At 44.6% G+C, this 24,900-nt stretch overlaps 1 protein-coding gene across 1 annotated transcript in view; it reads right to left on the bottom strand.

Moving 5' to 3' along the window:
• The window catches only part of LOC147905583 (neuroblastoma-amplified sequence protein), a 71,721-nt gene extending 47,965 nt beyond the window's left edge, over positions 1-23,756 (bottom strand). The window contains exons 1-5 of the mRNA XM_087373504.1: positions 23,597-23,756; positions 23,463-23,505; positions 23,224-23,385; positions 8,827-9,031; positions 8,431-8,651 (exon numbers count right to left, since the gene is read on the bottom strand). Coding sequence (XP_087229630.1) covers positions 8,431-8,651; positions 8,827-9,031; positions 23,224-23,385; positions 23,463-23,505; positions 23,597-23,707 — 742 coding nt within the window. The 5' untranslated portion in view covers positions 23,708-23,756. The remainder of the gene's footprint in view (positions 1-8,430; positions 8,652-8,826; positions 9,032-23,223; positions 23,386-23,462; positions 23,506-23,596) is intronic.
• Between the last annotated feature and the right edge of the window lie 1,144 nt (positions 23,757-24,900).

The following is a 24,900-nucleotide window of genomic DNA, read 5'->3' as shown; positions in this document are numbered from 1 at the left end:
CTTTGGCTCCAGTTTGATGCGTAGTTCTTTGCGTACATGAGCAAAGCACTCGCAGCCAAACACACGTAAGTGCTTATATGAAGGTGGTTTGCCAGACCACACCTCCTCTGGCACTTTCAACTCCAAAGCCTTGTTCGGCGACCTGTTAATTAGGTGAACTGCTGTCTGCACGGCTTCTGCCCAAAAGCCATGGGGCAATGCAGCATAAGACAACATACATCGAACTTTCTCTTGGATAGTTCGATTCTTCCGCTTACTCACACCATTTTGAGATGCATTATGAGGGGCTGTGAGTTCCTGTTTAATGCCCTTAGCTTCGCAAAACTGTACAAAAGCATGTGACACATACTCACCCCCATTATCGGATCTGAGGCATTTCAGCCTGCGTCCTGTCCGATTCTCAACCTGAGCGACAAACTTCTTGAAAGCATCTAAGGCATCGCTCTTATGCTTCAAGAAATAGACCCACACTTTGCGTGTGGCATCATCAATAAAAGTAATGAAATACTTTGCACCCCCTAGTGATAGCTGTGGCATCTCACACAAATCAGTGTGCACTAGATCAAGCGGTGCTCTATTCTGGGGAGTTCTCCTCTTATGAGGAGTCATAGAATGCTTGCCAAATATGCAATGATCACAAGTAGGCAAATCTGAAAATGAAAGAGACGGCAGATAACCCAAACGTGACAGTTCTTGCATTCCTTTAACGGACATGTGTCCCAACCGGCTATGCCACAATGAAACCTTCGGCAGCTCGGTTATGGCAATAACATGATTACCTACACTAGAAACATAAAGAGGGTACAAGATATCACTCTTATAACCCTCAACCACTACAACCTGGCCATCAGTAATCACCCATTTGGAATCCCCAAATGTGGTGTGGTAACCACTGTCATCCAACAAGCCAGTGCTAATCAGATTTTTCTTGATTTGCGGCACATGGCGAACACCATCAAGCATAAATATGCGTCCATCAGGGAATACTGTCTATATACTGCCAATCCCTGCAATCTGACATGCATTAGTTGTTCCCAAGGTGAACAACTCCATGAGTACCTGTGTAGGAAGTAAACCACTCCCTATGAGGAGTAACATGAAAAGAAGCACCTGAATCCAAGAGCCAGGTATGCATGTCAAGGCCATCAACAACCAATGTATGTGCAATTACAGCAGAAGAGCATAAAACATCATGTCTGTCACTGTCACTGTCCTCTGCTGCAACATTCACTGCATCCAAGTCATCTGCCTTGGCCTTGCCTTTGCCTTTGCTTCCACTGCCTGCATCCTTTGTCTCAGCCTTCTTGGCTTTCTGATCCCGTATAAACTTGAAGCACTTAGACTTCACATGTCCCTTCTTGCCACAGTAAAAGCATTCAATATCCTTTTTGCCACGGGACTGACTGCGGGATTTGGACTTGCCAGCAGATCTCCCCTTCTGCTGAGTCCTACCTCTTTCCTGTACCTGCAAAGCATTGGAAGACTTGTTGCCCATATTATTCTTCCTGCTCATCTCCTCCATAAGCAGAGAGCTCTCCACATCAGCATACATAAGAGTGACATTTGAATTTGACAGAGTGGTCTTGAAAGTGTCCCAACTCTCAGGGAGGGTACACAACAAGAAAGTAGCCTTGAACTCCTCATCAAGGTTCAATCCCTGTGCAATAAGCTGTGTAAAGATGGCATTGAACTCACTCAAGTGTGAGGTCATAGCTGTACCTTCCTTCATGCGAAGGTCAACAAGCTTCTTCAACCAATAAACCTTACTGGCTGAGCTCTTTTGGGCATACAACTCTTCTAGCCTCTGCCATAGGCCATAAGAGGTCTTTTCTGCCTGAACATTGAACACAAGAGAATCATTGAGAGTAAGCATGATAGCAGCCCTTGCGGACAAATCAAGCTCCTCCCACTCATCATCTGCCATCCCAGATGGCTTGACACCCTTCACCCTTATGGGCTTAGAAATCTTCTTTAGCAAAAGTACATTCAAACACTGTTCTGCCCATAATGCATAATTGTGTGCCCCTTCCAATTTCTTTATGTTCAGTATTGAAGATTCACTTCCCCCTGATGCCATATTAGATAAGGAAAGTGCCCGACTCCCTGTAAGTCGAAAAATGACTAAATGAAATTCTGATTTCTCAGAAAACCTGCTCTATCAAGAGCCAGGAGCACTCACAATAGTGCTGTTTTTACTGTCAAAAAATCTGCAGCAAAACAGAAAATTTTCCCTCCAGTCACTGTACCTTCTGACACACTGTACCGTGCTCAAATAGGCATAAAACAGTAACTTCAGAATGCTGCAGCTGTTCCACAAGTGCTTTATCAGTGCATCATCATCTGACGAAGCACAAAACACTGCTGTCCTAGACACTTCTCCCACCTCAGATGAGGTATTGCACTGATTTTATATGCATAAACCACTTGTCATACACTGTTTTGTCCACTGAAAAAGGCTCCAAACACCTCAGCCTGTCACAAACCTGCAACAAAGTATGGGACAAATCCCAAACAATCACCCCTCTGCCAAGGGGATAAAAGGCATCTGAAGTTCTCAAACAGTAACTCAAGTGCTCACAAGCAAAATCTGGGCAAAAGCCCCTTGATTTGACACCTGTACCAAGTGAAAAACACCTCAACACTGAGGTAGCATACAAAATACAGCGCTCTCCTGGCACTTTCACCTGACAAAGTAATGCATAAACGGCCCTGTGTACACAGTAACAACACAGATCCCAACGTACAAACACCGAAAAAGAAAATCTTTTGAGCACTGTCAACGATGGACACTTAGGGACCGAGTAAACTCGATGCGCCCTGGCCAAGCGTGGCTCAACTGAGATTTTCAAAGTGTCGTACACAGAATGTGACCTGCAAGAAATGTCACTGAGTGCACTGCGGAAACAAGACCAATGTGGGCACCCTGGCTCCACACTACCTCAAGGCATACACTGCATACACTTCCAGGCAAAAGCCCTATGAAATTGTCACCCGAAAACTGAGATTTGCACTCAACAAAAGCATAAAAGCCCTCTGCAAAATCAAGGCATCTGACCTTCCCGAAACAAAATAACTGTGCAACCACCACACACTGTGGCACTAGTCACCTCAAGCACGAGGGACACGAGTGTACTTGCTGTACGTCAAACACACAGTTGTAGAACTGAAAAATTCCGGGAATGCAGAGCAAAGTGCTCTCTCTTTTCCTTCTTCCCCCAAAAGAAAATATGTGCCTGCTGTACCTTCTGTACTTGCGCAGGGTACCTGTTGTACCCTGTACCTGCGAGGGCACGGATCCCCAAAAAAAAATTCGACCTGTACCTGCTTGTCGAGGCGTCCGTACAGCCGGTACGGTACGACTGCCTGTACGGCTTCCGTACAGCCGGTACGGCTGTACGTACCTGTCGCGGCTGGTCGCTCCGGTACGGCTGCCTGTGCAACCTGGTTGCGCGGCTGGTGCTGCGCGCTGCGCGCGGCCGGTGCTGTGCGGTACGCGCGCTGGCTGCGCCCGCCTGGTAGCGGGTAGCAGCTAGCTGCTGCTGCAGCTATAGCTGCCCACGCGCGACCTGCTCCTGCGCGCTGCGTGCGCGCTCTGCTACCCCGCTCGCTGCTGCCGCTGCTGAGGGCACGAGGCCCGAGGGGAGAGGGAGGGGTAGACTGGAGAGAGAGGGAGAGAGTGGCTCTGATACCACTTGTGAAGGAAAGAGAGAGGGAGTGGAACGATGGAGACAGAGAGAGGGAGACACAAGAAGTGTGGGTGTGTAAAAGTGTTGAGCCACACCACAAACTCGTAGAGTTTTATTAGGATTAGGGATTCACCCTATGACTGTCTTAAGACAGTCATAGGTGTCATAACTTTAAAAGGGTGGCATAGGGATTCACCCTATGACTGTCTTAAGACAGTCATAGGTGTCATAACTTTAAAAGGGTGGCAATGTGCCTTTACCCCAACAGAAATTTGGGTTTAGAGCTACAGGCATGGCCGGCGGTTCAACTAGTTTTGGTGGGTCAAGAAGAATCAAATACCACCAGTGGAACTGAAAGTTTAAGTAAAGCTGGCTCCCTAGCCTTCCCACCCTTCATTCTTTCTTGTGTTTGAAATTATTTGCACTCAAGGCACCAAAAAGGAAGAACCAAGAAGCTGGAATGACAAATAGAATCTGGCCCAAATGTTGGATGTACTTACTAACTCGATCAAACAATTTCAAAATGCTCCACCAAAGATGGACTGTAAACTGCTCGGAACTACCACCAACTAGCTTGTAGATGGCACAAATGAATCACCCCATTCCCTAATCCTCCCAGATCCTTATGCTAAGTTCAAAGTTAAACGCCACCACCTCTTGAATGGCTGAGTGCAAGTTTTATCTCCTGTAGACAAGACTCAAATATGTACGCTTTTCATTCCAAGCAAACCTTCATGGTTTGGTTGAGAGTGCAAAAACATCAGGCCAAACTAATCTTAAGTATTATTAATGCTGACATTGATACGATGAAATATCATGTTACCTCAAGTGACTTTCCAAAGGTAATCACAACTTTGTGTAAAATTGTTGGGATCTAGCGGTCGCCTAGGCAAAAGCAAGTGCCAACATTAGGAGTCCAATCGGTTTTATTGGATGAAGAACTAAGAACACAAGCACTTCGAGCCAAAAAAGGCCAAACAAGTGAACAAGCTTTTGCAGCCTCCAATAGAGGTAAAGGATGAGGCAGATCCACATATAGAAGCAATCGACATCAGCAACATAATCAGCATCAACTACAAGACAAAAACCATGGCAATTATCAGCATCCAAGAGGAAATCATTGACACACAGGAAATTTCCAAGGCAAAGGAAATTCTTCAAGAAATATATCAAACATGTAATGCAACTATTGTCACAAATTCAAGCATTATCAAAGAAATTGCAGAAACAAGCAGTTTGATCAAAATAGTCAACACAACTCCAATAGAGGAAATTTCTGAAGTAGAGGAAAGTCTCATGGACATAGCCTGCAAGTCATCAAAGTGACACTTATGATGAACCTAAATTGATCAAAATAGTCAACACAACTCCAACAGAGGAAATTTCCGAGGCAGAGGAAAGTCTCATGGACATAACCTGCAAGTCATCAAAGTGACACTTATGATGAACCTAAAAGCCAACGCACGTACATTATCTCCTCGAAGAGAAAGCCTTCCGCGGCTCCTGCCCAACCATAGATTCCCTAGTCAATAAAGTAAAACTTTTGCAATTACTACTTGGATCAAAGATACTCAGTCCATCCTCATGCACCGGGAGGATCAAGACCTCCCAAGCCACTCTACTTCTAGTATCTTCTGACTCATCTAGCCCACTGCATACAAAATTCCTTATAGGCCTCTCAAGCTGTGCAATGCAACCTCAATGTGAATGGCACCGACACAAGGAAAAAAACCAGCCAGTAGCTAAGAGCACTTGGTTGACTACCGCCACTCTAGAGGCAACATTCAGGCTTGCTGAGCTCCAAAATAGACGCTTCCTTTTAACTCTCTCCAAAATAAGAGCAAGCTGCTGCAGGAGGGAGATATGTATGTGAGCCTGAGAGCCCAAGTATCTGACTGATGCACCTCTCTCAATCCTGATGAAAGTAGTGTCATCCCCCGATGTGAGGCTCATCGCTGACCCAGAAACCATCAGATTTTTTGCAATTAATATTGGCTCCTGCTGCCAGACAAAAAGCATCCAAAACGAACCTAAAAGAGGTGAGTGTATGTGGTGAGGCATGTAAATCATTGCCGTATCATCAGCTAGTTCACTCTCTAACAATTCCTGCTCAGAAGTCTATAACCTCCAAGTGAGATCTGAGAAAAAAACTCATTGCCTCAGCCATGAGTAAATATAGAAAAGAAGCAAGTGGACATCCTTGCCGAACTGATTTAGAAATGTGAAATATGTCTCCTCTGACTCCTCCAATAAGAACCTGGCAGTGGGCTGATCTGTAAATTGCTGAAACTTCTCTAAAGCAGGCATATGAGAGCCCCAACCAAGTATATCATAGGCTTTCTCAAAATCCCGAAGAAGAATAGCGATGTCTTGGTCATAATGCCTCGTCCATTCTGAGGCAATAGCTGGAAACAAAGGCTGATTGCCCAATAGATTGACTAGTTTCCATAGTGTAATCAAAGCCCCATTCCCCACCTTGGGGATGACCTGAATGAGGTGTGGTTAGCAATATCAACCCACAAAGAAATGCGAAACGAGGGAGTTGGTCCATCTAAACCTGGACATTTACGCTACTGCAAAGCATATAGGGCACCCTGAAATTCCTTGTTGGTGAAAGGTGCATCAGGAGATATCCTCGTCTCATGGTCACCCACAAAGGAACCGTATCCCAAACCCTCAACAAATGGCTGTCTCAGTCACGAGTATCACACTCCACTATAAGAAGTGAGGCACATTGCCAGCTATGGATCTCACTGCAAAACACCCTGAGAATCAAGTGGTTGTCTCACACTTCCCTGCCATGTCAAGGTCCTAGTGCGGTGTTTAATGCTAAATGGCCACTCCTTGCCTCAAAACGTCACGCTTCCTAGTCCTGGCAACAAAGTGATAAAAAACACTAGTGTGCATAAGAGTTGTTGCTAGGGTAGGGCTAGAGCACAAGCCCTGCTACAAATAAGAATTCCAGATCCCGAAAATCGGGTTGGTCCCTGGCTGCATATAGGGATACTGGTGTGGAGCACAAGGATGTATGCGGCACTAAGAGGTGAGCATAACCGAGAAACAATCAGATGTGGAGACCCTAAGGGAAATACAAACAATGCCACCTCTATCCAAGGCCTAATCATCAACATAAAATATGTCAATAGGAGCATGGATGGCCCTCAAATCCAGCACATTGAAGCCCCCCCAATGATCCATGAATCTACCCCTGGGATCCAAGACAGCAATTCCTTCCTAAATCCCCGTTCTTCCCTATAGTTGGGTGCAACGATGCATATAAGTTAAGAAGACCAATCTTGCACCCATCAATCAAAAGCATACCCCGGTGGGCTCTAAAGGGATAATAAGATCATGTCACACAACTAGCGGGAGTGTAGAAGCTGAACCTAAAATGCATGTCCCTCCTCTAGAGCCAATCGCATCAAACCAAAAAGGTACAACTAACCAAACTATATCTGCTAATTAATATTCCTATAATTAATGTTCCTACAAACTATATCTGCTAATTAATGTTCCTATAATTAAAGAATATCCATGGGCCCACCTAAAACCCGAGATGAAGACGATTGCGGATCAAGTGTGTATGGCAACAATGAGGAACGCCGCCTGAACAGTGTTCTAGCTAACAATCCTCATCTATGGGCTGTGTGAGACTAGAACTCCTTCCCCAACCTAGTGGTGGAAGCGCTTGCCACTATACTTGATCCCTTGGCATGAGTGAGAGCCAGGAAACTCCACTAGCGATGAAAGATCAACCTTGTGAGGACAATCAGTGACTGGAGAACTAGCATCTGAAGGTGAAAATTTGTGGGCTTGCCTATCAACAAAAGATAACTCTACAAAGTCCCCACAGTTTGCTAAAAGAGTGAATGCATTACTCCGCACAATCTAACGTATCCTGTCAACCCAATTGGAAAAACCCTACACTCAGTTATCCTCCAATAGGAGGAATAATCTGCGGTAAAGAAGAAGACAGAGGCGAGGCTCTAAGTGTGCTGGATCTGGAACTGGAATCCTACCATCTCTAACTACTACCTATCTTGAGAAGGAGGCACAAAAGAAAAAGGAGGATCATGGTAACCCTAGTGATTTCAAGAGAAAAAACCTTTCTCTTCTTCCTTTTTGGATGCCTTTTCTTCTTTGGGCATGGTCATCTAACCAAGGTGGATGAGAGTTTGCAGATCCTGGCTTACCTTAAATGCAAGATACCTTGAATCCATTAGACATTTATTGTCAAAAAGATCCCTGTATTGTGGTACCGAATTACATATAATTGCATCTCCGAGCAAAAAATCACATATAAATGCAAGATAAAACTTTGGTATCCTTGAATCCATTAGACATTTATTGTCAGAAAGATCCCTGTATTGCGGTACCGAATTACATATAATTGCATCTCTGCAATTAAGCTAATGAGCAAAAAATCACATATAATTGCATCTCCATTGATTTTTTATATAATGAGATGTAGATAAACAAAAGAATTATGCCAAACTTCTTCAATGGAGAGAGTTATAAACCACAAGCAAGTAAATCATGTTGAGCCAGACCTGGCACAGTAGAGCATCCTAACAGTGCAAAAAAGCTAATGATGATGTTGCAACAAGTTGAAAGAGCCAAAGTATCTTAGACTCCCACGGAATATTAAAGTTTTCAATCATGCTTAGGCTGGCACCTCTGCCAAACCCATGGATTATAACTCATTTCTATCTCAGAAAATATTTACTGAGAGTTTAATTATTACCTGCAGATCTTGAAATTCTGCCGACACTTGAAGGTCCAGCCAGTGCCAGCATGGATTTTTCTGAATTGTAATTATGACACACGACTCCATGTGGATGAATTTTTTTCAACTCATTGTGCACAATGGTCTTAATGTCCTTCATATCTGCCTCACAAAAGACTTCAGAACTAATTCCAATATGATGGAGAGAGCAATCAGAGGTAAGAATTACCAAGCTAAGCCTGCAAAACAAAATTACCTTTGTCATCAACCATTATTTTTGTTGATACTGGAAGCCATTATCAGAAGATGAGATACTTCCATTGAAACCCAAAAAAAAACCCCAAAGGAAACAATCTTTTTTAATTCTGAAGTCTGCGTTCACCTTTCTTCCAGGAACACACAACCAGTCATTACCTTTTCCCACTTACTGTATGTGGCATTTGTTTTGTAAACATCCCAACAATATGCCCTTTAGCCTTCCACTGATTCATGGAAATACTGTACAGCTCCTTTCCAGTGACGTCCAGAAAAACAATCCATTTATTACTGGTTGCAGCAGCAAAGATATTGATTTCATCTATCCAAACTCCACAGGTGTAAAACCCAGCCTCCAACAAGCCTGAACAATATGGTCAATTAGCAATCATGAAGTTAAACAAACTAAATCTTTGTCCACAACCATTCCAAATACAATCAGCTTACCGTACCAATGTGAAGTGGAAACTGTTATTGCATTGGAAAGAACTAAAGAAAGTTGGGCTGCAGCCTCGCTGCTAAAAATAAGTAACAATAGAGCTAAACCTATAGCAGAAGGATACAAAAAAGGGCATAAATGAGTCCTGAAAAGAATCACAACCTTTGCTGTTCACGTAATTATCCCTGTCGTTTCTGTGAAATAAACCCTTTATTGAGAGAATTGCTGAGCAAATATATGGGGACAGATACCTGCATGTTTCTCACAGCTTTGCCAAAAGTGTTTCCAATCCAGACCCTTGTCTCACTGAGGTCAAGAGATTGTGAATGTCAGCGATGTCTGATCCAATGGTTCAAGGTTGTGTTTTGGAGAGCTTTGTGGCCCCTCGTCTATCCAATCTGCACTATAACGGCGGCACATCTTCTATGTGAAACCCAGAGCCCCAAGTCAAGTGACCACCTAGGCATAACGATAGCCAGACATCTTTCGCTGGAGTGCTCCATGAAGAAGCTAGGGCTTCAGCACCTTCCTGTGTGGCACTAACACGGTGTGCCCACTTGAAACACATCAAAACCCATGCATAGGTGTAAGGTCTCTCCTCCTCTGCTCTAGAATGTGAGTGATGGTGAGTGAGGGCCAATGTGACATATGGCAAAGGCACATACAACTGACCAAAGATATGGTGCATCTGGCACATATCCCTTCCATGGAAGATGTATGTTGACATATGGAAAAGGAATGTAAGACTGACCAAAGATATGGTGCCATGTGGCACCTATCCCTTCCATGGCAAATGTATGTCTTGTCAATAACGTAAAATCATGACATGGTCTATCCTAGGTCTAACCTACCACTCTAGGAACCTTTTAATAATCCAAACCATCGAACCACCCAAGGTGAACCAATGCCCCGTTGAAAAAGCTCTCTTGCTTAACCTTTGCAAAAATGTTTGTATAGACATATGCCACCGGATCCTCTGTTGGACAATAAGCTAACCCTATTTCATTGCTTAGCACTCTCTCGCGTACAAAATCATATTGTACTTCTATGTGTTTGGTACGAGCAACAAATAAAGGACCTTTAGCTAGCTTGATAGAGCTCAAATTACCTATAAATAAATAGGTTACCTCTTTTTGTTCAAGCCCACAGTCCTTCAAGTTTGCAGTTAACCCAATAGCCTCACAACCTGCATTTGTAGCTGTTCTCTATTCAGCTGTAGATGATAAGAGGTTAAAAATATCTGTAATGAGGGCTTCAGTGAAATGCCAAAATGACCCAGCAGATGGGTCTTTATATAGGGGGCACCCTACAGACCAGGCCAACTAGGTCTATAAATAGGCCAACCAAGTGGGGTCTGTTTGACGCGATCAGGTGGTTTGTTCTAGGCGACCTGATGGCCGTCTAGAAGGCCCTAGATACCTATAAAAGGCCCAGACCAGGGCCTGTACTAGCCCTTCTGCTCTACATAAAAATTGCTGCAATATGCAGCCTGCAGGTACCTATGATCAGCCTTGGACTGAGGCCTGTTGCACTTGTTTGTTCCACATGTTGGTGTTGCTGAATCAGCCTCTAACTGAGGCGTGCTGCATCTGTTTGTGGACAGTAATCTCTAACACCAGGACCTGCACCCATACGCCATCCAAGCATGGAACGTCAGGTTCTTTGCGATCGTGATGCAACTCTGGTTGTCGCAATAAATCTCCAAGCTTCCTCTTGGAGTACCTTCATGTTCTCCAAGATCTATCCAAGCCATAAGGATTCACATGATGCCATGCAAGCCCTCTATACTCCACCTCCATGGATGACAAAGCGGCTGTACGTGGCTTCTTGTTGAGCCGTGAAATGGCCCCTGACCCAGCAAGGAACAATAGCCAAAAGTAGAATGTGGAGTGTTCCCATCAACAATCAAGGATCCTGTTCACACTGATGCAAACAATCAAGAAGGGAGTGATTGTAGAGGAGGAATAATAGAAAGGAAAATAAAACTGACATTCAGGATAAAATTGAAGAGCTCAAAACAGAATGCAAACCTAGGGCCACACTGAAGGGGACCATGACCTTTTTGGCCGATGATCTCACCCTCCTACAACAGGAACATCGAAGGAAGGGAATGGTGAAAGTCATGGCAGCAAGACAAAAAGGGAAATGGACTATATGAAGAGATGGTAAAGTGATAATTTACGAGAGAGCAGAAAGACCAGAATGAGAAGAGAGGGAGGAAGGTGAAATGGACAGTACATGATATTGTCGGGGTTTAGAGATCAGAACACAAAGCATAGTCAGCCCCAGGACACAACGGAGTGGAGGAGGAGGAGCTAGCCGACATGAGAGCAGTCTGGATTAGCAGCTGACACGGTACCGCCGAGAGAGGGACACAGAGACCACATGCGCGACAGAGAGTGCCCAGAGTGTCACGACACAATTTTGTAGTCTAGAATGTATTAGGCTAGCATGATCAACTGTATTAATTAGAAGGTATGCTAGGTAGGTTTAAATGGCTAAATGCCATATGGATAATGTATTGGATATGTTAATTGATATGGAATAAATGGTGCATTCACACATGTAGGTCTTAGGATAGGAATGGGATGGAATGCATAGGTGCATTAATAAATGGTAGGCATAAAAGATTCATAGGCTAAGGGTGGAATAATGGGGTATGCCCAAGGGATGGATCCCAAGAGGCATAAGAGGTTGTGACCTCTCGTATGCATGGAATGTGTGCATGAGGCATTATGCATTCATATGTGGTTTACGGATTGCATGAGCATGGAAGAGTAGTCAATAGCAAAAATGCACTCACGTGGGCACTCCTTCCACCCCATTTGGAGGGCCAATACTTCCCAATTTATGCACCATTCCCTCACACATGTGCATCCTTCAACCGGTACGTGACAAGTGGTATCAGAGCAGTGATTCTCTGATTGTGTGGACCTGCCATGTGGAAGTTGTTACAAATGCCGACATCAGCATAGCATCATTACCCAGGGAGCTTTCTTCTCTTTCTTCTTTAGCATTGTCAATTCCGTGAGAAAACAATGGGAAACAATAGAAGAGAGAAACAATGGGGTAAAGGAAATCAGTAGAAGAGAGAAATAATAGCACAGCGAAGCAGCGAGGCCTTTGAATTGTTTTCCTCGCCCATTAATTAATAGGGGGTCATAGAATTTCGTGTGATGCATTGTCCCCCCGTATTCGTGTCTCCGAAGTCTATGCATCGACTTGCAGTCACTGCACCCCGTTGCCTGTGCGTCCCTGTATGCCATGTGGCATGCCGCAATTTGCGCCACGATTCGAATCGGCCGTTGCCTCTGGCCCTCTGCCCCACCAGTCGCCCAGCTCTTTAATTAGGGGAGGCAATGACTTTTGTATTAATAGGGGGGGGCAGTCCCCTGTGACCCCGTTGTTGCGCATCCCTTGTCGGCTCTGCCGCGTGGTGCTGTGATCCGCGCCGCGTTGCGTGCCGTGATTCGCCCCGCCGTCAACAACCTCTGCACAGTGCAATGTCTGCTGCACCCCACATGGGCCACACCCCGCAGACCTCCCGCGCCGCCATCATGAAGGCACCACCGACGGTGCCAGTCTGTCTCTGGCCACCACATGGCAATGCTGCCACGAGTGCAGCCGCATCTACCTCTCTGCAACCTCTGCCTACCGGCGCGTTAGCCTGCAGCCGTTGGCCGCCTTAACCTCTTTTTTTCCCCCCTCCTCTAAGTACCCCCTCGTATTTCAAACCCCCCCTCCCCTCTCCTTAGTCCCCTTCCCCTCGTACTTCAAAAATCACCCCCCTTCCCTCGGATTTTCAAATCCCCCTTCCCCCTCATTAGTTAGCCCCCTCTCCTTAGTTAGCCCCTCTCCTGGGTTAGATCCCTCTCCTCCTTAGTCCTCTCTAAGTCCTCATTTTCCTCTAAGGCTCTAAGCACCCCCTCTCTTTACTACTACTACTTAGTCTTAGTCTGAATAATACTTAGTCCCTCTTAGTTTTTTTTTAAATTTCCCCCCTGTAAAAGACGGCATGAAAAAGAAAAAAAGATAAAAGATAAAAGATTTTTTTTTTAAAAAAATTAAGAGGAAAAGATAGAATTAAAAGGAGTTAAAACAAGGAGCTTAAAGAAAATTCAGATTAAAAGAATATAAAGGAGTAGAGATTAGATAATATTTAAAGGGGTAAGAAAAGAAAAATAAGAAAGCAAAAGATTGATGAGATTTTTTTTTTTTTTTAAAGGAGTTAGACATATATGAAGTAGATTGACGAAGCGTGGTCACTTCGCAAAAGAAGAGGGAGAGAAAAGGCAATATAATACTACAAAAGTGGAGGAAACTCGAATGAAGGCTACAAAAGTAACTCGTCATCTAGAAAAGAATGGAAAAGACAATTGCGTGATGATGACAAGGGTCAAAGGATTGATCTACTTAAACTTAAGATGAGCATTTAGGATAATGAATTAGTAATGCATTTGCATGTAGGCTAATGAAGTAATAAATGCATTTGCATGTAGGATCATACACTTGGGGTAGAAAAAAAACTCAAGAATTAAGCACATGCACAATTATTACCTTGGAAATATACACAATGGTATCGTACAGAGACGTTGGCCTTTGGAAAGCATCCATGGTGCTAAGAGTCTTGAAGTTGGAGTACTAGAGATGGTTAAGTCATTCTCTTAGGTTGGGTTGATGAGCCAAGGTAGTACTTGAGCAAGAGGGTGTTATACATGGCCATAGGTGGTGGATATGTAAGCGCTTGGTCAGGTTTGGTGACCTTGGAGAGATGTCAAGTACTTGGTAAGTCATGGACCCATGACTATGGGTGGATCCACAATTAGACCCGGTGGTCTAGAATGAGTACTCGTTAAGATCTGGTGATCTTGATCTTGTAAGTTTTGGGTCTGATCAACCTAGAACTAATGGTTCCAAACTAGTCACTTGGAACTTGGACCAATGCATGCATATGAGAGAGAGAGATAAGGAAATGGTATCTTTGGAAAGGAAAAGTAGAACGGAAATGGATTCCTACTAACCCTAATGGATAAAGTCGAATTAGTCTTTGTAGGAATGTCCAAAGTAAAGGAGTACATGGACAACACAACATGAAAGATAATTACTATCTTTCTTACTTATTTATTTAAAATTTTGATTTGAAGGAACATACTAATGTTAGACTTGTTGGCAAGAGTACCAAACATGAAGATGAAAGATTGAAGTTGTTGTATGGAAGTTTATACAGGAACCTAAACAGTGGTAAAGTTCATGAAGTCAAAGAAGAGTACCTGATAGATGAGGACATCTATGTCCCAAGCAAGAGGGCATGTCACGACACAATTTTGTGGTCTAGAATGTTTTAGGCTAGCATGATCAACTGTATTAATTAGAAGGTAGGCTAGGTAGGTTTAAATGGCTAAATGCCATATGGATAATGTATTGGATATGTTAATTGATATGGAATAAATGGTGCATTCACACATGTAGGTCTTAGGATAGGAATAGGTAGGAATGCATGGGTGCATTAATAAATGGTAGGCATAAAAGATGCATAAAAGATTCATAGGCTAAGGGTAGAATAATGGGGTATGCCCAAGGGATGGATCCCAAGAGGCATGAGAGGTTGTGACCTCTCATGTGCATGGAATGTGTGCATGGGCATTATGCATTCATATGTGGTTTGTGGATTGCATGAGCATGGTAGAGTAGTCAATAGCAAAAATACACTCACATGGGCACTCCTTTTGGAGGGCCAATACTTCCCAATTTATGCATCATTCCCTCACACATGTGCATCCTTCAACCGATACGTGACACAGAGCACATTCCATTGAGGTCCCACCTATCACAACTTTCCTCAAGGGGGACCGACAGAGACAAGGGGTCACTCTGGACATAGCCCAGAGAGTTCAAAGAGCGAGGAGATCCCGTCCCCCACAGCAGCACGAGACAGCTCGACAGACGCAGATACGAGATATCTTCGCAGCCCATCAGAGAGCCATCACTGTGCCAGGATTCGATTTCTGATTCCGATTCTAATTCTAAGTCCCAGCTCCGAGACTGACTTGTTTTTCAGTTTGTACCTGATACTGGATAGATTGATCTTGGTCCACTATGCAGCTGCAGTTGACTATTTCTATTCATGATTATGATTTTGTCAGCATAGATTAGTACTCAGTAAGGGCCCTAGCACGCCCTTTGCTTCAGCCCACTGAGGCTTGTATGAGTCCGCTTTTCTCTATACTTTGTCTCATAGGCCCGTGAGGCCTCTTGTGGACGTTAATACATCTCTCTGTCTCTCTCTCTCTCTCTCTCTCTCTCTCTCTCTCTCTACTTCCAACAAGAACTCAGAGATGCAAAGCTCCACATTGCTTCCCTGAAGAAAACAGTTTCAGAAATAAAGAATGAAGGCACACGGGAGGTAATCCAAGAAGTCCTACAGCAATGCAATATTGCAACTCCTACACCACAGCTTGTAGCCAAGGTCCAAGAAATGGTCACCACTCAGCTCAAATCCATGGGACAGGAAATTACAGCAACAACACATAACAAGATCGACAAATGTGGTTTATACAGAGGTAAGAGAGCAGCAAGCCATAGCAAGTAACAATAACATTTTACGTATTGGGGGATTGCAAGATAGTTGCCTTAGCTATTTTGAAATGGAAGAGGAAGAGGAATGTATTGATGAGGAAAAGATTATCCAACTCAAGAAGGCAGTGCCACAGATCGGTTGGGATGAAAATGGCATAAGTCTCATCACTCGAAAGGGAAAACAAGCACAGATTTATTTCAAAAAAAGGACTCTAAGAACCAAGATTCTTAGACAAACCAACAAGCTCAAGGGCACTAGGATTTAGATATCTGAAGAGCTCACTTCGACCCAACTCAAACAAAGGGCAAATGAGCTTATCAAAGTGAAAGAAGCAAGGAAAGAAGGTAAATGGGCGGTTTATCGAGACGGGCAAGCACTCATTAGAGATTTCATACCTAAACCCAAAGACTCTCAGTCTTAAACTGATGTTATTCAAACCACCTTTAATATAGTACTTGAATGTAGTTATGCTATAATAATTTGGGGCTGAGCTGCTATACTCCCCCATAGACTCTCAGTCTCTAACTGATGTTGATGATTTTGGTGTGCATTTTGTCCCATAGACCCGTGAGGTCTCCTATGGACGTCTCTCTCTCTCTCTCTCTCTCTCTCTCTCTCTCTCTCTCTCAATGAGACCACATCCTTCATCAACCGCCTAGGAGGCGAGGGATCATTGTTGGCCAACCTCATGAAACAGATATTGCTATACGCTGATGACATAGTCCTTATATCATTTTCTACGGAAGGGCTGCAGAGACATCTGAAGGCCCTAGAGGTGTTTTGCAGAGAGAGACTTGACAGTCAACCTTGGGAAAACCAAGGTTATGGTCTCCAACACCTCACGAGTCACTGCTCTGCCAACTCATCTTCACTTATCGTGGGGAGTCAGTGGAGATAGTATAGTCTTACACGTATATGGGAGCAATCTTTACAGGACCCCTCCTCACGATGACCCATGCAGCCCAGGACCCCGATCTTAGCACAGATGTTCAACCATGTCATATGCCACAGCTTCCCCACCATTGTGGGGATCCCATGGATGCTGGGAACTACCGCACTCTCATGAGTGGCCACACACTGGCCAAGATTTGCAGGTCAGTACTAGAGAGAGAGATCAATACCTACACAGAGGCACAGGGGCAGTATGCTTTAGGACAAGCTGGATTCCGGAGACAGCAATTTACTCTAAACCGCATCTTCACTCTACGGGCCATCATCAAAGAGGCGAGATCGAGAGCCCAGAAAGTCTGCAATTGCTTTGTAAACTTTCGGAAGGCCTTTGATATAGTTCCACGATCGCATGTGATAAGGGGACTTCAGGAGATGCAAATCCCAGAAGTCATGATCTGGGGGGTGATGAATCTATATGAGTTAGCTAGAGGGAGAGTATGTGCCCCAAGAGGCCAATCAGATTGGATTGAGAGGATGATCACAGTGAAGCATGGATGCACCCTCTCACCAATACTTTTTGGGCTGTACATGATGAGATCACGACTTTCATTGACCGCCTAGGAGGTGAGGGGTCACTGCTTGCTGACCTGATGATACACGTATTATTATACTCAAATGATACAGTCCGCATATCCCCCTCAACAGCAGACTTATAGAGACATCTAGATGCCCTCGAGGTGTTTTGCAGGAAGAGAGAATTGATTATCAACCTTGGTACTTGAATGCACAGTAAAGCTGAATTGCCTCTCCTCTAATTGCATTTTGGTGGAAGGTCCCAAGAGTCTAGCTACATTTCTGATGCATTGACATGTCATGTATGAATTCAAACCTTTAGTTACATAAAAGAAAATAGCTACATTGAGACATGAATAATTCAACTGAATAGCTTGGCTGAGTGCACTCAAAATAATATTGCAATGGATGTACATCGTGCATATCCAGTTGCTAGATGCTCTGAGAGACCGGTGTATTGTTTCAATAATAACTCTCTTAAATGTACAAGCATGTAAACAAATCAAGTGCATGTATAGCTCACTACTACCATATACCTAGATGAGTCCAAGAACATGCCCAAACTCATCCTCTAAAAACACAACATAGTGCAGTTTCAATCTCATGATAGTCACTCATAAGGTTGAAAACCATAAACTCCATCACTCCATCACGCATAGCATGGACTAGCTGTTAAGCAACTACAATTCCCAATTTTAAGGGCAAACATACCAGCTTGCAGCGCTCCCTATTTTAGGGGCATCAAAGGCACAAAAGGGCACAAAACAGGGCTGGCTGACCAGCTGCCAGAATCAGGCCGACCAGCTGGTCTCGCCAACCTGGAACTGGCTGACCAGCTGGCCGACCTGGAACTGGCCGACCAGCTGGCCGGCCCACCGACCTAGGAACTGACCGACCAGCTGGCCGACCAGCTGGCCAACCTCCTAGGTCAGGCCTATAAAACACTCCCTACCCCCTCACTCTCATGGGACAGGACCTGCAGCTGCTCCTCACCTCCTCCATCCTTTACTGCAGCCCCTCCTGCTCTAGATCTGGATATTATGCCTGCTCCATCCTCTGCCCCTCTATTCCTCTCCACCAGATCTAGCCCTTCATCATCTTCGTCATCATCGAGCTACACAGAGGACTGCGTTTCGCTCCCTCTGCTGCTATCTTTTCTACCGTTTCTCTACATGGTATCATCTTTCTGATCCGCCTCAGCCACAGTCCTTGAGACACGATGGCTTGAGGTTCTTGTATTCAGTTTTTCATATTACCGACAGGCACTATGTTTTCTGAGTTCCGTTCTTCAGTTGTGTCTGAGTATCGTCTATTTTTAATCGCTCCACTGCAAACCCTATCGTTTCTCTATATGGTATCAGAGCCATGGTGATCTAAAGACCCCAGATCTATGGTGATCTAAAGATCCTGCTTCTTCATGGAGGCCATAGGTACAGGGAGCATCACTCCTATGAACATATCAGTTTCGTCTTCATTCCGCGGCGCACTACGGGAGAGAACTCCATCTTCTACTCCCATCCCTCCCTCCCTTTCTAAACTCCATCTTCTACTCCCATCCCTCCCTCCCTTTTCCGTTTCACGCTTGACACTCCTTCGAACAAGGAGGTCATGATTCTTCACCTCTACCAGATCTCCATCGGCATCGACTTCCAAGATCTACAAGTTCTCCCTAGGCAAGACCCTTTCTGTTCAGATGTATCTTGATGACTTGTTTCTTCTACATTCATGGAGGCGGGGATAGACTCCTCTCTCCCAAGGTCCAAGATCGGGCACACACTGGCTCACTGTTCAGCTACGACCTCTTCCTTTGGCGGAATCCCACCATCTCTAGATTATCAGTGCTGCTACGAGATATTTGGTCTTTACCTTTGTTTTTCCTCCACCTTTCGGCGGTGAGAGGGGGTGGCTTATTCTCTCGAGCTTCACAGTGTTCTTACTTCGGCTGATCATACGTGTAACTCAGGCACTTGAGGAAGTGAACAATTCCCTTGCAAGGGCACTCCTCTTATGACCTTCTCTGCATTTTTGCATTGCATCCCTTGGGCATTTCGCAGGGATAGCCACCACCACCGTCGACATCTCTACACGAAGCTCCAAGCACACAATGTCTGCCCCTCCAAATTGGCAATTGAGAGGGGGTGTTAAGCAACTACAATTCCCAATTTTAGGGGCAAACATACCAGCTTGCAGCGCTCCCTATTTTAGGGGCATCAAAGGCACAAAAGGGCACAAAACAGGGCTGGCCGACCAGCTGCCAGAATCAGGCCGACCAGCTGGTCTGGCCAACCTGGGACTGGCCGACCAGCTTGCCAACCAGCTGGCCGACCTGGAACTAGCCGACCAGCTGGCCGGCCCACCGACCTAGGAACTGACCGACCAGCTGGCCGACCAGCTAGCAAACCTCCTAGATCAGGCCTATAAAACACTCCCTACCCCCACTCTCATGGGACAGGACCTGCAGCTGCTCCTCGCCTCCTCCATCCTTAACTGCAGCCCCTCCTGCTCCAGATCTGGCTATTATGCCTGCTCCATCCTCTACCCCTCTATTCCTCTCCGCCAGATCTAGCCCTTCATCATCTTCATCATCATCGAGCTACACGGAGGACTGCGTTTCGCTCCCTCTGCTGCTATCTTTTCTACCGTTTCTCTACATGGTATCATCTTTCTGATTCGCCTCAGCCACAGTCCTTGAGACACGACGGCTTGAGGTTCTTGTATTTAATTTTTCATATTACCGACAGGCACTATGTTTTCTGAGTTCCGTTCTTCAGTTGTGTCTGAGTATCGTCTATTTTTTATCGCTCCACTGCAAACCCTATCGTTTCTCTATACTAGCTACTATGACATCCCCATCCACTAATGTCATGAGTGCCCAATAGTGGGTGTAGACCGTAGTATAAGCTCTCACACATACAAGTCCACACACCCACACATACTTGAGCATCCATTTATACAAAGTCTTCGTACTGAGTTTCTGTCGGCACTCCGGAGGTGAAGGGCAGACTCAGCTAGGACGAAGGCTAGCACTAAAGGATAAGGCTAATCAAAAGGTAGTCCAAAATCTCTTCATTCAAGCTACAACTGTTTGTGAAGACTAAACGATTTCATTTTAGTCTCTCCCAAACAGCATCTAAATCTAGCTAATAGGGCAATGCACCACTTAAGATACCTCACTACTACCATGCTTAAATTGTGTGAAATGATTCTCTGAGTCTAGAATCGTCTTCCTTAGAACCTTGTAAGGACATGTACCTTCAATGAAGTATGTTGACTTTTAAACTTTTGCACATTTCCCTCCTATGCAAGGCTGCATATGAATAAATATACACCAAAGGAGTGTTTGTAGTTCTATTGAGTGAGATGAGTTAATTAATAGAATAAGTGTCGCATGTCCAAATTTGATGCCGTCTGAAGCAATGGCTCCAACTCGACTAGTTCTATGAGCCACCATCTGCTATATCCTGAATAGTTAGCACTAAAAATATAGCTACCTTGAGGGCATTTGATGCTTTATTAATTATCTTTTACTTGAGGTAATGCTTCGCTTTTAAAAGTGTTCCCTATGATGTACGTTTGAAGTTTTATGGAAACAGCAATATTCAATTTATCAATTCATAGATACCTTTGTAAAACTAGAATATATACAATCGTAGAGATTCAGATTTTTGTTGTTCTAAAGTCCAAATTCTACAATGAAAATAAAAGAGAAGAAAAATGAGCTAACCCAAAAGATACACACTCCTGTAGGAGATGGGATTCCATCAATTTGATACGTTGCTCTAGTTGGATCTCGCAGATTGTGACATTTTTGCATCTCTGTTTTGGTCCCATGTCCCATAGGCCATATTTGGCCTCCGTCGATGGTCATACCATCATCATCATCATCTTCACACATCTCTCTCTCTCTCTCTCTCTCTCTCTCTCTCTCTCTCTCTCTCTCTCTTCAGCGGAGGGGCTGCAAAGACATCTAGAGGCCCTAGATGTGTTCTGTAGAGAGAGACTTAACAGTCAGCCTTGGGAAGACCAAGGTTATGATCTTCAACACCTCGCGCGCAGTGCTTCACTGACATAGCTTCATTTACCGAGGTGAGCCACTAGAGATAGTGCAGTCCTACACATACTTGGGAGCCGTCTTCATAAGACCCATCTTCGCGATGACTCAGGCAGCCAAGACACGACTCACACGAAGGTGGAGTGCTTTGGCCCGGCTAAAGAGACAATGCTTTCAGGCGCACTTTCAGGATCCAACGACGAAGGGCTAGCTTTTCGACACTTTAGTGAGGCCGACTGCCATGTATGCAGCACCCTTCTACCAGCATGATCTCTGAGCGACAAAGTGGACATTTGAGCGGCACAGGTGACTATGTGGTCTAGGATGATTCAGAGTAAGCCCACAATGACATTCATCCACAGAATTTGGACCTTACCTCACTGGAGACTACCAAGCTGGCTTTAAAGTCATCTAGACAGCTAAGAGAGAGTGAGGCAGATATATGTATGCACGTATATCTGCATGGTTTGCCAGGCACGGTATTCAAATGGATAGGCTTACCCCCTTTCAGTACAGCATGGATGCAACACTTTGAGTCGATCCCACGAGACGGGATTAACCACATCATACGATTAGATCTCCTCCAACTCCATACAACTCGGACTGGGGGAAAAGGAGTTTCCCACCAAGATCCAGTTCTGTCGCAACCACTTCCTAAGAGTATAGGAGAAGGGATTCATCATCAGACCCCAGTATCTCGAGGACATAGGAGTCTCACATGCACTAAGGATCGCCATTAGACAAATGCAAGTCTTGTCCCATCAGCTGAGGATTGAGGCGAGGAGAGCTGCAGGTATACCCAAAGAGCAACGGATTTGTAAGTTATGCACATTGGGGGTGGTTGAGATAGAGGAGCATATTCTATGTGCTTGCCTAGACTACTGCAAGATCCGGGGGTGATACCACTCACTGCCTCTTTCAGGAGGGGAGTGACTTCGGTCCACTCTCACGACTGATCCACTTCCATGACCAGCTCTATATTAGGCTCTATCTGATTGAGATGCGGCGACACAAGGAGGGGAGACACTATTGTAACAAATTAGAGAGCAACAGGAAGTGACCAAGCCACAGGATACAGAGGTAGACCGGACACAGCGATGCGTCACAGACTTCTATGCATTTGAGTCAGCTCCAGGACATGGTGGAGTGGAGGAGGAGGAGCTAGCTGATATGAGGGCAGTTTGGATCAGCAGAGAGAGCCGACACAATGCTACTGAGAGAGGGACACAGAGACCACACGCGACACGAGAGCAACTAGAGCATACACTATCAAGGTGCGCCCTATCTCAGCTTCCCTCAAAGGAGACCGCCAGAGACGAGGAGTGACTCTGGACATAGCTCAGGGATCAGAGATCGAAGAGACCATGTCCGTCGCCAGAGCATGAGACAACTCAACAGATGCAAATCCAATATATTTTCACACCTCATTAGAGAGCCACCAAGATGCCGGGCTTCGGCTTTTGAGTCCCAGCTCTCAATTTATCATCAGTTTGTATTTGATTTTGTTTGAGCTCTTGAGCTTCAAATAGCTTAGTACTCAACAAGGACACTAGCGCCCTTTGCTTCTGTATGAGTTTTCTCTCTTGGTGTACTTTGTCACATAGGCCCGCGAGGCCTCCAAGGACGTCTCTCTCTCTCTCTCTCTCTCTCTCTCTCTCTCTCAACATGAGCTGGGAAGAGGCGGGCTCAAAGTATTGCGCATGGACATCACGTAGTGCAAAGATGGCATATCACAGCAAAGCCAACGCTCATAATTTATGAAGCCTCGCACTCTTTTCAACCTTTTGAATTGCCCCTACCGAACTAACGATAAAATGGATAATTTGGAGCTAGAATTGTGTGGGCGTTCAGTTTCGTTTTAAGAGCTTGTGACTTGGAAAATTATAGCAGAAACCTCTACTATCCACGTGAAAAGCTCTGATAAAAGAAACCATGGCTGAGTGTTCGTGCAAATGTTTTTCATAATACGAAGCGCAATTAGAACAATCACATTTGATAATTTCCGGAGCAGAGTTTGAACATTACCTCTGCTTGACCCGATTGCCTCCTTGAACCCATTCGCACTTGTCAGAAAGGTTGCGTCAAATCTGTCTAAGACTGCTATATATTTACCAGTAGCGGAGATCACCAAGGATCGGCAACACTGCCCGTCGTTTTGTTTCCAGGAACTCCACCGTTTCCTCAAACCTGTCAATTATCAGCATTATACTTTAAATGACTATATCCTTCGCAACGGAATGCCCAAAGGAGAGAATGGACTCTACCTGTGAAAAAGTTTCCATCCGTGGTATTCCGGGATGCGTCGATCTGGCAGAGGCCATGCTGGGCGATTAGTGGGGGGCAGCTCTCCGATTCTGTTCCATAGAGAAAATCAGAGGCGAGGCCAGAAGATACGTACCGGATCGCGTTGAAATTGGTCACGCAAGACAGATGCATGCGTAGAGAGACGAAGAAGCCGTGGCGAATTAGCGTCCATGGCAGAGTGCGATCCCGACGAAGCAGCAGCCATTCTTTTGCAGTTACTGCCCTCCTCCTTCTTTTAGCACAGAAGCGATACACTCCTCGTACGCCAAATGCTTCACAAAGTCTTTTTACTCCATCAGACTTTATATATTACAATGAGCGTTCACAATTCACAACATGAGAAAATAGATTAATAAACAAGGTGGGGATCCCACTATGGCCCTGCCTTTTGGAGTGTTCTAATAACTTGTGAAAGGAAACCATAGGTGTAAATTGGAAGGAAAGGAAAAGAGAAAAAGCAAGTGAAAGTGAAGGAATATGGGGAAAGGTAGATGTGAAAGAGAGGAGAGAAAAGAGGTAAAAAGGTGTATGTGTGTGTGTGTGGTGGATGGGCCATTAAATAAAAGTGGGGACGTGCTTATTTTGGCAAGAGTAATATAAAATGTGGTGTCATACAAGAGACAAAGAGAGCCTCCATCTTTAGAGAGAAATACTTAACAAAAGACAAAAGCTTTACGATGAAAGACAAAAGCATTAGGACCTCCATAAGCAAACAAAAACCTTAAACCCTAAACACATTAGAAGCCCTTAAGCTTCTACTAACCCACCTTTAAGCCTCATACCAACCATAATTTGCAAGGTCAAATTGACCAAATGAACTAACTTCAAAACTATGGCCCTTGATTAGCAACTCACTACCCATCATCCCTTAGGACCCTTGAAAGGCCAAAAAGGTGAATTTCATTCATTGGAATGACAAAGTTGCAACAATTTGCTATTTAGGGGCAAGCACTTGAGAGTGCTCGGACTAGTAAACAAAGTTTATGCTGGTTTTCGCGGTGCCTGTTTTGATGTTTGTCCATATATTGTCTAAGTTTGATCAGTGAATAGTTGTTGGTTGATGAATGAGTTTTTCCATTTGGTCTCGCAACATGTACTGTTTAAGTTGTTCTTTGTTTTCTGATGGAATATTGTAATCTATGTTGAAATCACCCAAGCTCATTGTTGGTGTTGACTTTGGTATGTTTTTGCTGACCTTTTGTAGCATTTGAAGTAGTGCTTGTGCAGATGTCTTCTGGTTCTTGTAAACATTTATGATGGCAATTAGTTGAGTGCCACTATGTTTGAATAATGTGAGGGGACATTGCAACCCTTGCTCAAATATGAAAGCTTCTAATAAAGCATGTTGTGATGCCAACACCTTTTAGCCTTGTCAACTAGATCCAGACAAGTAGCTGT

This window comes from Dipteris shenzhenensis, chromosome 1 (genome assembly GCF_047967505.1).
Source record: "Dipteris shenzhenensis isolate YYH24624 ecotype China chromosome 1, Dip_SZ_1.0, whole genome shotgun sequence".
NCBI lineage: Eukaryota > Viridiplantae > Streptophyta > Polypodiopsida > Gleicheniales > Dipteridaceae > Dipteris > Dipteris shenzhenensis.
The sequence above is the reverse complement of the archived record's forward strand: the minus strand, read 5'-3'. Positions and strand labels throughout refer to the sequence as shown.